Here is a 12668-nt window from a genome sequence, read left to right as displayed (position 1 = left end):
TGCTGGGCAGTCCTCTCCTCAGTAAATATAAGTGGAATTACTTGCAAAGGGAGAGGAGGGAAGGAGAGAGAAGATCAGTTCTATATGATTGGAATATAGTAAGCAGCAGGGGAAGAGAGGGTCAGAGAGGGAGGAGACAGGTCAGCAGGCCTTGAGGCCACTGGAAGGGGTTTCTGGTTCATTCTCAGTACGTGGCCAGTGCCAAAAGAGCTTCAGAGGGGCTGAGGCATGTGCTGAACCGTGCTGTCGTCCCTCTGGCTGCTAAATGGGGACAGCCTGCTTGGGAGCAGGAATGGTGTCTGTGGCAGTCCGATACCCTGGGCTGCCCAAGGTTTCTGGTTCTACTTTAGTTTTCTTTGGAGTGCCTTGTTTCTCATAGCTTCCATAGCTGTCCACACTTAGAATGCTTAGTAAAGCTGAATACATTCTCTAGTCCTTTAAAAAAAAAAATGCACAGTGGCCCGTCAGTGAAGTCGATGAAGAGTGAAATGGGAGATAAAATAAAACAAACATTTAATTTTAGCCCAAGGTCCTGTTCAGTCCACTCCTTGAGAGCCCTAGAGTCAGGAGTTTTGAGAAGGATATACGCTAGCTATATTGTGTTCGCATTCTGCAGGACACTTAGGTAGTATAGCAACACAGATGCCCTGTTGGTTATCTGCCTTGCCAGGTTCTGAAGGATACAGAGAGGATTAAAGCACTGATCTGGCCTAGGGGAGGTTGTGGTTCTGTTGTGGGCAACAGATATATAATTAAGCCAAGCAAGAAAGTAGTTACTGAATACATACTATGTTAGAGGCTCAAAAAAGTGGGAATAGTTCTCTTGGGAAGGGATTATAAAAACCACTTCATAGAACCAGAGAATGTTTGAAAGAAGGGTAAGAGGGTGATTTAAGTTGGGTGAGTAGAAACGACATCAACCCGCTATGGATGGAGTGCCTGTGATTCCAGCACCTGGAGGCAGGCAGGTCAGGAGTTCAATGCCAGCTCCCACTACATGAGACTGTTTCAAAAATTGCAAGAGTAGTGTTTGTTGTTATACTGTTACTTTAGTTCTGTGAGAATTACTATTATGGATAGAGAACTACCTTGTTTTGTTGTTTCATTTTTAAAAAGAGAAAGAGATGAGGGAAAGAGAGGGAGGGTGGGAGAGAGGAAGGGAGGAGAAAAAATAAAATAAAATTGAGGCTTTGAAAAATTCAAACATTTTTCCATCCAAGGACTCACCTTAATTGGTGGCAAAGCCTAGTGTTACCACTGATCTGCCTGAATCTAAGGTCCCCCTTATGGCTGTGGTGATACAGCTTTCTTGTCTTTAAATAATGACCTCCTGAGCATCCAAGGACTTTTCAGTGTGCTATAGCAGTGCATTCTGGGAGAGGTTCTAGGAAAGGAGCTTCTCATGTTGTCTGTGAGCCTTTGCAAGATACAGATTAACACTGCATGGGTCAGTGATGTTTGGAAACTCCACCAGGGGCCCTGTATTTATTATGCTTTTCTGAGTAAGGCAGCTATTGTTAGAGCATGCCAGCGAGAGCTGCACACAGTGTGAGGAAAGGGTCCAGGGAGGAGCGCTCATCTAAGTTCCATTGACTGAGACATTTAGTTTAAAAAAGAGAAATGAAAAGAAAAGAAAAAAAAAACAATGTTTGTGCTTGTGTGTTTTTAAGTGTGTTTTTAAGTAATCCATAGCACGAGAGCCTTTTGTGGTAATGAGACCCAGGTGTCCTCTGTGTCTGTGGCCCTGCATGCAGGCATGGTTTTTTGGAAAGGAGAGTCCATATGTCAAACAGTATTTCATTGAGAACATGGGATGACTCCGTAACTGCTGTGGCACTGATTAGAGTCTTAACTATTTTGTCCTGTCTGGGTGAGAGGGTGCTCAGCCCCTTAACAGATGAGCTGCCTCGGGGACTGAGAAGGCGGGATGGTAAGAGCTTTGTGATCACTCACTGTGCTCAGATGCATTGCGATATGAACAGTTTGTCCAACATAGAACTAAAGGACCGCTGAACTGATTTATAATGTTTGTGTAGTTATTGTGTGTTTGTGCAAATTTTTATCATAAAGATTACACAAAAGCTCTAGCTTTGAATGGCTTTCTGTATCTTAAAAACAAATCATAAATACCTATTATAAGGGAACTGTGGCTTTTTGTTTTGCTTTCAAGCCCTTCAAACACTGTTGAATTAGTATCATTTCACATAGCTAAGTCTTACAGTTCATCCCATGGCTCCCAGCCCTCCTCCCACCCTCCAGCTTCCCACCAGCAGAAGTCTCGTTTGTGACCTTTCTACTCCCTAGAGCAGCCTAGGAAACCCACACCTCTGCTCTGTGTTAGGTGTGGCGGACGTTGTTAATGCTTGCTGGAAAAGCATATCTCAGAGGGCCATGTTTTGGCTTTGTCAGGTAAAACGTCTTTCAGATCTCAGAATGCTGGGAACCTTAAACCTTTTGGTTTTCAGCTAAAATTATTGGCAACAGACGGTGACATCTGAGGTTGCATGGCCTGCAATCGCCATGATTAACCACATGCGCTCACATTTTCCCACTGGAGGCTCAGTGGTCTTAGGGTGATGAAAGTGACTTCCCTCCCAGGAGGAGGTTTTCCTTTTGAGGGATTGAAATACCCCTGGGCCCTGTAAGACTCCACACGCGATCCCTTTAAAATGCTTTTTAATATAAAGCTTCAATATTGGAAATCCAACACCACAGTGTTTTAACTGTGAGGCTGACGGAGCACTGTGGCCTGGCCCGGGAAATATCATAGAGTGTGTAATAGGTAGAGCAGGAGTCTTGTGGCTCCAGCAGTGACCATGAACAGCCTCAGCGGAAGCTCCTTTCCAATGTTACTTAACTCTATTGTCCACCGTTCCCTCTGATTTGTCATTTCTGTACACCTCTCTTTGAGATTCCCTTTTAGGTTTACATTTAAGCAAAATTGGTTTTGCTCACTGGGGAAGGTGATGTCAGATCAAGTCTTTGTTCTTTTAATAAAGATATGTATGTAATCTAAAAACATGCAAATGTAATTTTTCTTACCATTATCCTGTAAGTAATTTGAGAAGCATATAGATGCTTGAGGTATTAACCGCTAGTGGTTTGAATTTGACTTTTTTTGAAGGTTCATCAAAAGACTTTTTTGTTGCTTCCTGAGAATTTTCAACCCCTTTCCTACCAGGTTATATAGGAAGGGGCAGGCTGAGTGTTAGGTCTGTGGTAGGAAGCCTCTCCCTTCAAAAGAAGGTTCTTTGGACACAAGTCCTTTTACTCTGAGGAATGTTTTTAGTTTGGCGGCTCTGCTCATTCTAGAAGGAGGGAGGCTGAGTTCTCCACCGTGAAGGCTCTCCCAGGCTCAGCTGGGACTCCAGACTTAGATATATGTGGAGCAGCATATTTTTAGGCCTTAACTATTTTAGTTAAGAAGCAGTTTCCCCATTCATTCCACTGCTGGTGGCTTTTACTGTTATGATTTTGATCATACTGTCCCACCTGGACCTCATCTGTGCCCTCGGGGAATTGATGGCATTACGTGCTATGATATCAAAGATTTCTCTTATGAGAGAATTCATCATTTAAATTACTTTTGTGACTGGAGAAATACCCCAGTTGGTAAAGTACTTGTCATATAAGCATGGGACCAGAGTCCAAGCTCCAGCACCTATGTAAAAAGCCGTATGTGGTGGTGCATGCCTGTGACCCCGGTGTTGGGAGTTGCATCCCTGAGACTCAAGTTAACTTGGCCAGATCAATGAGCCCCCTGAACAAGATAGACAGCTCCCGAGAAATGATACCTAGGGTTCATTTCCTGCCGGCGCACAGGCGCGCGCGCGCGCGCGCGCACACACACACACACACACACACACACACACACACACACACCTACCTGCATGTGCACATACAATAAAAGTAAGTACTCTTAGTTGCTAGTATAATATGATAAAAAGGTTTTTACAGAGGCAAATTATTAATAAGGTATTTGGTTGTGCCTGGGGAAGAGGACATACTCCCTGAAAATAACTGGGATGTTAATTAGGAGTGACCCCATAGTCACCTGAAGTGGATGTTGTTCTACTTTTTCATGAGGTAGTTTGGAGAGGACAGCAGGTCTTGCCTGTGAAGCCTTTTTGTGAAGCACTACAGAAATGGGGGATTTCAGACATCTTTTAAAAAGATTTATGTTTATTATTTTTTATCATGTATGTATAACTGTGTCTGTGTGTAGATATGCACATATATGTGCAGATACCCAAGGAGGCCAAAGGCATTGGCTCCTCCTGGAGCTGGAGTTACATGTGGTTGTGGGCCACCTGATATGGGTGCTGGGAACCGAATCCAGCTGCTCTGGTGGAGCAGCGCATGCCCTTCGACACTGAGCCACCTCCAGCCCCCATCACAGACTTCCCACGTGCATTTTCCCTTTAGTACAAAACTGTGAAGACACTGGGATGGTGCATTCAAGTGCTGGCTATATCCTAGAACTCCAAGTTAAATGAGTAGATAGTGTCTTTTGTTTGTTTGTTTTTAACAAGGTTCTGTGATAGTGTGGGAGAGTGCAAGGACAGAGGGCTAGGTGTTGGACCCACTTACCAGCTGTTAGGGGACAGTTCCTTAGTCTCTTTGAGCCTTAGTTTTTGTTTTGTTTTTATCTTAATCTGTAAGATAAATGAGAACAATACTAAAGGAGAGTCCAGTTTAGCATTTGTTGTGAATGAATGAAGTGAGTAGCAGTAAATAGTATTTGTTTATAGGATGATCAAAGAGAATCGAAGAGCCCTATAGTGACGGGCAGGGACTTTGTTCACTGAGGAAGGGTGGGGTGCATTCCTGCTGAGAAAAGCTAGTTATACAGATACTGAAACCATAAAAGGAACAATATGAAAAAGGGATTAATAACTGAAGTTGAAGGTGTCCTTAGGAGTCAGGCAATAGTGAGCGCAACCACTGTTATCATTGAGACCTCTCTCCATTGGCTGGGTATCCCAGACCCTGTGTCAAATCTTTGCTCACGTGCGAGCTTTTTAAGGTACTTAAGGAACATTGTATGCTAGGCGGGACATTTGAATCCTTTCATTGCATCACTCAAGTTCTGAGAACTTGAATAATTTATAACCTTATAGGTAGGAGTAAAAATATGAATGATGAGTTTTTAGAATATAATTGTAGCTTTTTAAAAGCCAGAAGTTTACATTTATATGACAGGTGGTTTTCCCTCCCGTTACTTTCACATAAGTTGCATGACAAGTTTGGTGTGTGAACAATACAGTGGGGGACATTCACTTCACTGCGGGGCCTATTTCCCCTTTGTCTCATCTCAGATTTCCCAGGCTTCTTTGTGCAACATTGGCCTTAGCAGTATCTGAAGCATACCTTGTAAGGAGGTGGTGTGGGGTTTTGCTTCACTTCAGAGTGAGTAATCTTGCACAGTACTTGGACTCTGTTGCAGTAGAACCTCTGACTGATCACAGAGACTCAAGTATTAATGTCTCACTTTAAAAGGATGCGAAAGTTCGTTCCAGCTATTCAGGCACATTAAGAACTCGCCATAAGACATCTGTCACTTGTTGACACAGCACACTGCTCACTGGGAGATAGCTCTACATATAGTTAGCAGGTGCATAAGTTAACATAACTTAGTGGATGATTAATATTTTACTTACCACATATTTGTAGAAGACTTCCTCAGAGCTACATCTGTAAGGTAAACAGTTGTTTTCTTTTCCTCTGTTTTCCAATTTACAGCAAAAGACGATGGAAGCATTGCTGTCGCCCTTGGTTACACTGCACATTTGGTCTCCATGATCTCCTTCTTCCTACAAGTACCCCTCAGGTATCCCATAATTCATAAGGGGTCCAGATCAACAATCAAAGATAACATCAATGACAAGTTGACAGAAAAGGAGCGAGAGTAAGTGTCTTTTGTTTGCGTTATACTGTAAGCTGACTGGAAACATGGGTGGAATGCTGAGCATGCTGGAAATATGAACTGCATCCAATGGAGGACAGTTTCTGTATGGCCTGTGACCTGTGTGAAGTGCACCTCCTAACATGTCGAGACTCAGAAACAAACAAACTGTGCAGCAGGGACTTGGGCCTAGCATGAAGTATGTGGCATGTGTGCCTAAGCTTTGGTCTGATCCTCAGCTCTGTAAAGAAACTTTAAATAGCCTACAGCCCAAAGAAGAAACCATAGAGAAAGTATTCAACTTAAACTGAATGTTAGTGAGAATGTAGCACAGCAAAGTTTGTGGAGCATAGCTGTATCTGGGCTCAGGGAAATTCACACCCTAAGTACATACAGCAGAAAAGGTATTCGAAGGTAACTTAGCTAAGTCTCAAAGTGATGCCTCTGTGAAGAAAGGCCAGCAGAAGCTTGGGAAATCAATGAAAGGAAATATTGAAGGTCAGAGTGGGATCAGCCAGGGTGCTGCGCAGTGGGGTGGTGCAGTGCAGGCAGAAGGCCTGGCCTTTGAAACAACAGACCAGTGCACAAGGCCCTGTTGGGAGAATTTAGAAAGAAAAGCAAAAAGACAGGACAACAGATTGAGGAATGAAGAGAGGAGAAACCCCACAAATGCACATACAGGCATCAGAAAGTGAGGAGACCATGCAGACAACTTTAAACCAATATTTTGGAAATTATAGCCAAGTGCATTAATTTCTAGTAACACACTACTTTCCAACGTAAATAATTGGCATTTAAAAACCACCAGAGTAAGGCTGGTGTGTGACCTGTAATCCCCACAGCCTCAACACCTGGGAGGTAGAGTCAGAACCAAAAGGGAGGGGCGGGTGGGTGAGAAACAGGGTAAGGCACCAGTGGCCACACAAGGAATGGGGATATGGAATATTCTAGATGAATTATTTTCAACTCTGGCTTCAGGTTAAAGTCATTTTGAGAGCCTTAAAAACTGAGCTTTTGCTGGGTGATGGTGGTACATGCCTTTAATCCCAGCACTTGGGAGGCAGAGACAGGCATATTTCTGAGTTTGAGGCTCTGGTCTACAGAGTGAGTTCCAGGACAGCCAAGGCTACACAGAGAAACCCTGTCTCAAACCCCTTTCCCCGCCCCCCCCCCCCCCCCAAATAAAAACCACCCGAGCTTTTAACCCCTAGATTCCTGACCCTCTCTGTAGAGATCCTGACTCCATCAGTGGTACTCAGATCTGAGTAATATTTAAGTCTTCATTAGTGGTTCTGATGTATAATGTGGTTGAGAATCATTGTCCTAGTTAAGAAATCTTGTTTCCATGGCATGAAAAATTAAATATTACCTTGTATACTTAGGGAGCTTGGAAGCAGTTTAGCACCATTGTCTTTAGAGGTAAAGTGAGCTATGCAGAGAGGAGGGATCCTAGCAGCTTGGTCAGCCCTCGGTATACATGTGTTCCCTCTGTACTTGTGAATTCTGCAGCCACGGGCTAGCCAGCATTCCATTACAAGTACTGGGGGAGGCAGTCATGTCTAGAGTGAGCATGTACAGTTATACTCTAAACAGTATAGTACAACTTTAAAAGATTTTTTTATTTTTAATTATGTGTATATGTGTATGTGGAGGGGTGTTGTACAGGAGGTCAAAAGAAGTCATCAGATATACTAGAGATGGTGTTATAGGCAACCTTGAGCTGCCTGATGTGTGTACTGATGTTACCCACATCAGGGTACCCACATCTGGGGACCGAACTCAGGACCTCTGCAGGATTAGTGTATGTCCTTAACTGCTAGGCAGTCTCTCCAACCCCCAAATATATCAACTATTTAACCACTAATAAATAGTGTTACTATGAATATTTACTTACAGGTGTCTTGAGTACCCACCAGTGCAGTATTGGTGTGTATCTCTACCAGTGCAGTTGCTAGGTTTGGGGCAGTCATCAGATAATAGAACTCAGAAGCAACTTAAAAACACGTTAAAGCATACCATGAATATGTGTAGGCTCTGTGCACACACCATGACATTTTATAAGGGATTTGAGAATCATGGGTTCTGGCATCTTTGAAAGAGGGTGGGAATCAGTCTTCCTGAGATATTTAAGGGATATGTCTGAAGGAAGAGTGCCTTTCAGCTGAGGGGCCTGTAAATAAGTTAGACTAGTACCTTTTTCAGTGTTGTGATTGATTTGAGACCAAATATGCTTTTCAGTTTAAAACCGTAAGAAGCTGAAGAAGAGACTGTAATATATTTGACAAAAGAAACATGAGGTAGTTTTTTCTTGGATCTTTTTTAACAATCAATTTGAAATTGATGTAACACCAAATTCAAGATTTTAAGTGTTCAGTGGTATTTTAGTCCATTTTCAGTGTTGTGCAGCTAGCACGCCTATAGTTCTGAAGCCCAAAGCAAAGCCTGCACCGAGTAAACAGCTGCTCCCTAACTCTGCCCCTCCTCAGTCCCTGGCAACCATCAATGTGTTTCTGTCTCTAGGAATTCTCCTATTTTGGATATTTTATGTAAGTGGAACCATACAATATGTGACCTTTTTCTTCCTGGCTTCTTTCGGTTTGCATAATGTTTTCAATGTGTCCATGCTGAAGCAGAGCTGAACTTCATTCATTTTTATGGCCCAATAATTTTCCAGCAAGTGTGTACACCACCACATCTTGTTTCTTCATTCATCTCTTGATGGACGTCTGGGTTATTTCTACCTGTGGCTCACATGAGTACTGTCGCTTTGAATATTTACTCATGGTTGTTTGAATGCCCATTTTCAGTTCTCTTCTTCACCCCTGTGAGGTTGCTGAGTCATACAGTAAGTCTGCTTAACTCTGAGAGGAAGCCCCCCAGTGGGCTGTCCATGGCAGCCCTGCTGGCCTGCATTCCACATTCCCAGATGTGAAGTGTACCCTCTGTGGGTTTGCTTTGTTATTCCCCTACTGAACTCTGCTTTTTTTTTTTCCCCCACTGTTTGTTTTTTTTTTTTTTTTTTTTTTTTTTGGTTTTTTTTGTTTTTTGTTTTTTGTTTTTTTTTTGCTTAGGAATCGTTTGTATATCTTATTTGATGAAATGTCTCCTCTTATCTATTGCCCATTTTCTAATTGGGTAGTTTATTTTTGTTGTTAAGTTGTAAAACTTATTTATTATTCTGGCAAGGAGACCCTTATCAGATAAGTGGTTTGCAAGCGTTTTCTCTCATTCTATTAGTTGTTACAGTTTAAATAAGAAATTAAAGCCAATGTTATGTGACTGAGTGTGTTGTCAGAGCAGAGGGGCCCCTTGTCAGTTCCCACCTGCCACGGGGGGCACTGAAAGAACCAATCACAACCTACTTCTGGAGCCAGGGTTCACCTCCATCTTTTGATATGACAACCTTTGTCTGTCTTAAGTGACTCCAAGTCTAATCTGTGCAATTATAGCAGTGTGTGTGTGTGTGTGTGTGTGTGTGTGTGTGTGTGTGTGTGTGCAGGTGTGCTAGGAAATTTATAAACAAGACTCTTTTTTTTTTTTTAATTTTTCGTTTCACTTTTTCTTCCCAGCTCCAGAGGCTGGGAAGCTCAGAGTCATGTTCCTGACCTTTCCTCTCTTCACTGAGGCTGGTTCCATCCCTATTGCTGCATCCTCTAGACAGGAGGAAGCTGTGCTCTCATGGAGGGGGAGGGATGGAAGGCATGTAAAAATCGAATTCCTCCTGTCAAGTCCCTTGCCATAACTTTAATCCATTCATGACAGCAGAGTCCTTATGATCCCACCTCCTTCAAGAAGAGACTCCACCTGCCAATACTATTGAATTAGTGTTATGTTTCTGTCATTTTTCTACCGCGATATTCTGATTGTTCACTTTTCTTCCTGAGTGCAACCCCTAGTCATAGTGTGCAGTGTCCTCTTTCTTGGGGGTAGAAGGACACATGTCCAATAATCTGCTCTTAAGCCCATCTGTCCATAGTTAGGTGGTGCTTGTTTAACCATCCCTGTAATGTTAGGGTGGGAATTTCCCATCATTGAGTAAAGAGGAAGAAGCAATTTAAAAAGTTCCTTCATAGCCTCCTTGGAGCTCCTGGTGCATAAAATGCCTTTAATTCTGATAAATTTGAGTGTTCCTGTTGTTAAGTGCTTTTAATTGTCACTTCTAAAGCCAGTGCTCAGTCCAGGGTCAGAAGTTTTATCCATGCGCTCCCCTTACTGGCTTTATTATTTTTCTTTGCTGTCATTTGGTTTTGTGTATTGTTATTGTTGTTGTTTTGAGACAGGGTTTTTCTGTGTAGCCCTGGCCATCTTGGACCTGATGAGGCTGCCTTTGAATGCAGAGATCCCCCTGCCTCTGCCTCCCAAGCACCTGGATCAAAGGTGTGCACCACCACTGCCAGCTATAATTTTAATCTTAAAGGTAGTTATTTGTTCCATCTTGAATTATTAGTTTTTATTATTGGTAGTGTGTTGAAAGGGCTGTTCTTTCTCCCTTGAGTGGCCTTGGCATCCTTGTTGCAAAAAGTTAATTGGTCATGGATGACTTCTTGTTTCTCTTTCAGTGGTCTGTATATATGCTTTTAAGCCAGAATCATAATCATGTTTGCAATTTTGAAAGGAAGGAACTCAAATTTGTTTCTTTGCAGTACTGTTTTGGCTATTTGGGGTCCTTCGAAATTCCTTAGGAATTGGAGGATCAGGTTTACCAATTCTGAATAATTTTGAAGGTGATTGATTATATTGCCATCTAATTAATAAGTATTGGCATCTTACTGTAATTGTTAGTCCAGCTAGCCTTTGTTCAGGTCCTTTTCTGTTCCTCTTGGCAATGTTTTATACTTTTCAATACACAAGTCTTGTATGCCTTTGGTTAAATTTCTGTACATTTTATTATTGTCATTTCTCCCACAGATTGTTTGAATTTTCTGTACATTAGTCCATGTTGTCTTGAGCAGAAAGTTTGAATTCTTTCCGACCTGGATGCTTTTCACTTTGTCTTGGTTTTCTTAGCCAATTACTGCTGCTAGAACATCCAACACAGCACTGAGTAACGTGGGGAGAGCGGGCATCTGTCTCTTCATCCTCAGAGAAAGTGCCTGGCCCTCTGCCATGGAGGACTCTGGTACTTCAGGAGGGTCCCTGCTGATCTTTGTTCTCCCAGTGTCTCTGCCATGAAGAAACAGTGACTCTCATCAAGTGGAATGGTCAGGCATGGCTCTGCTCTCCCTGTGGTGTGAGTTCACATATCACGTAGGCAGGTGTAGTCTATAATCCTATTCACAGGGTTCAGACACCTGTACTTGTAAGCTGTCATTTTCTGTTTGTTATGTGCATCTGGCTTTAGGATCAGGGTAGTCTAACCTCCTAAAATGAGAAAGGAATTGATCCCCACCCACGGTCAAGTCTTTTGGGGAGTTTGAGGGAGCCTGTTATCCCTTTCTTTAACACTTGTTTGAATTCAAACAAAGCATCTGGTCTGGGACTTTTGTTTAGAGCCGTCTCGAGGTCCCCAAGATGTTTCTTCTTGTTCTGCTTTTGTCTCAGTGTTTCTGCATCTGCTCTGTCACTCAGTTGTGTTTCTCAGTATCAACCTGTGCATCTAGGTCATCTGTTTGCTGGTGCAGTTAACTGCTCGTACTGTTTTCTGGTAATCACTTTCTGTCAGGTCTCTGTTGTTGCCTCCAGTATCTGGTGTATCTGGGTATCTGGTTTTACTGACTTGCCATAGCTTAAAGGTTTGTCAATGTAGTCAGACTTTTTAAAGAAATATTCGTTAGCTTCACTGATTCCATTGGTTTTGTATACTCAACTTTGTAAACTGCAGTCTTTATAATATCCTTTATTTGCTAGGTATATTATTTTTGTTTTCTCTTCGTTTTCCAGTTTATATGATATAAAATTTTATTGAGATATTTAAATGACAGTGTTGGCACTTATAAACTTCTGCATCTATTTTTGTATACTGTGTTTTGTTTCATTTGTCTCAGCATATTTTCTGATTTCCCTTGTGATAGTTTTCACTAGCCCATTGGTTAAGGACATGCTATATGACTTTATGTATTTATTTTAGAATTTTTTTAGGTTTTCTTCCATAACCATTTTATCTCATTGTAGCCAGTTATTTCTCTAAGTTCTTAAATTAATATTTATTTTGTAAGCTATTTTGGAGAATATCTCACATGTACTGAAGAAGAACATGCTTTCAATTGCCTTACCTCCACATGTGTGTACATGTGTGTATGTGTGTATGTGCATATGTGTGTGTGCACACATGCAGTGTACGTGAGAAGGTCAGCGTGTATCTGTTGAGTCTGGGTGCTTACAGTACCAGCACAGCTGATGTGTGATATCAGTCTCCTTGTGTGTGGATGCTCTGGACATTGCTGAAGCCTTTAAAGTTAAGAATGTCTTCATCTTTCCTCAGTTCTGACTGTATGTCTGTGCACCATGTAAATGCAGTAGCTGAGGAGGCCAGCAGAGGGTGTCCGGTTCTCTGGATCTGAAGTTACAGAGAATTTCAAGCTGTTATGTTGGTGCTGGGGATTGAACTCAAGTCCTCCGGAAGAGCAGCCAGTGCTCTTAACCACTGAGCCATCTCTTAAGCCCCTAAAGGACATTTTAAAAAAAATCCGTTCTTTCCGTCTCTTCGGGATATGGGGGTCCCAGGGATGGAGCTCCAGTGTCAGGCTTGTGAGCATGCACATTCCTCACCAGCCCTCTCATTAGCCTCCTCTTCTTCATCTTGGCCCTGTTAGAGTTTTTGTTT

At 42.3% G+C, this 12668-nt stretch overlaps 1 protein-coding gene across 5 annotated transcripts in view; it reads left to right on the top strand.

The window, feature by feature from the left end:
- Uvrag (UV radiation resistance associated) overlaps positions 1–12668 on the top strand; it is a 251710-nt gene that overhangs the window by 150987 nt on the left and 88055 nt on the right. For all 5 annotated transcript variants that reach the window (XM_076938617.1, XM_076938594.1, XM_076938584.1 and 2 more), the window contains one exon: positions 5743–5908. In XM_076938617.1, the coding sequence (XP_076794732.1) occupies positions 5743–5908 (166 nt within the window). The remainder of the gene's footprint in view (positions 1–5742; positions 5909–12668) is intronic.

The sequence above is a fragment of the Arvicanthis niloticus genome, chromosome 1, assembly GCF_011762505.2.
Source record: "Arvicanthis niloticus isolate mArvNil1 chromosome 1, mArvNil1.pat.X, whole genome shotgun sequence".
In the NCBI taxonomy this organism is placed as follows: Eukaryota; Metazoa; Chordata; class Mammalia; order Rodentia; family Muridae; genus Arvicanthis; species Arvicanthis niloticus.
This window is presented reverse-complemented; position numbering and strand designations above follow the sequence as displayed.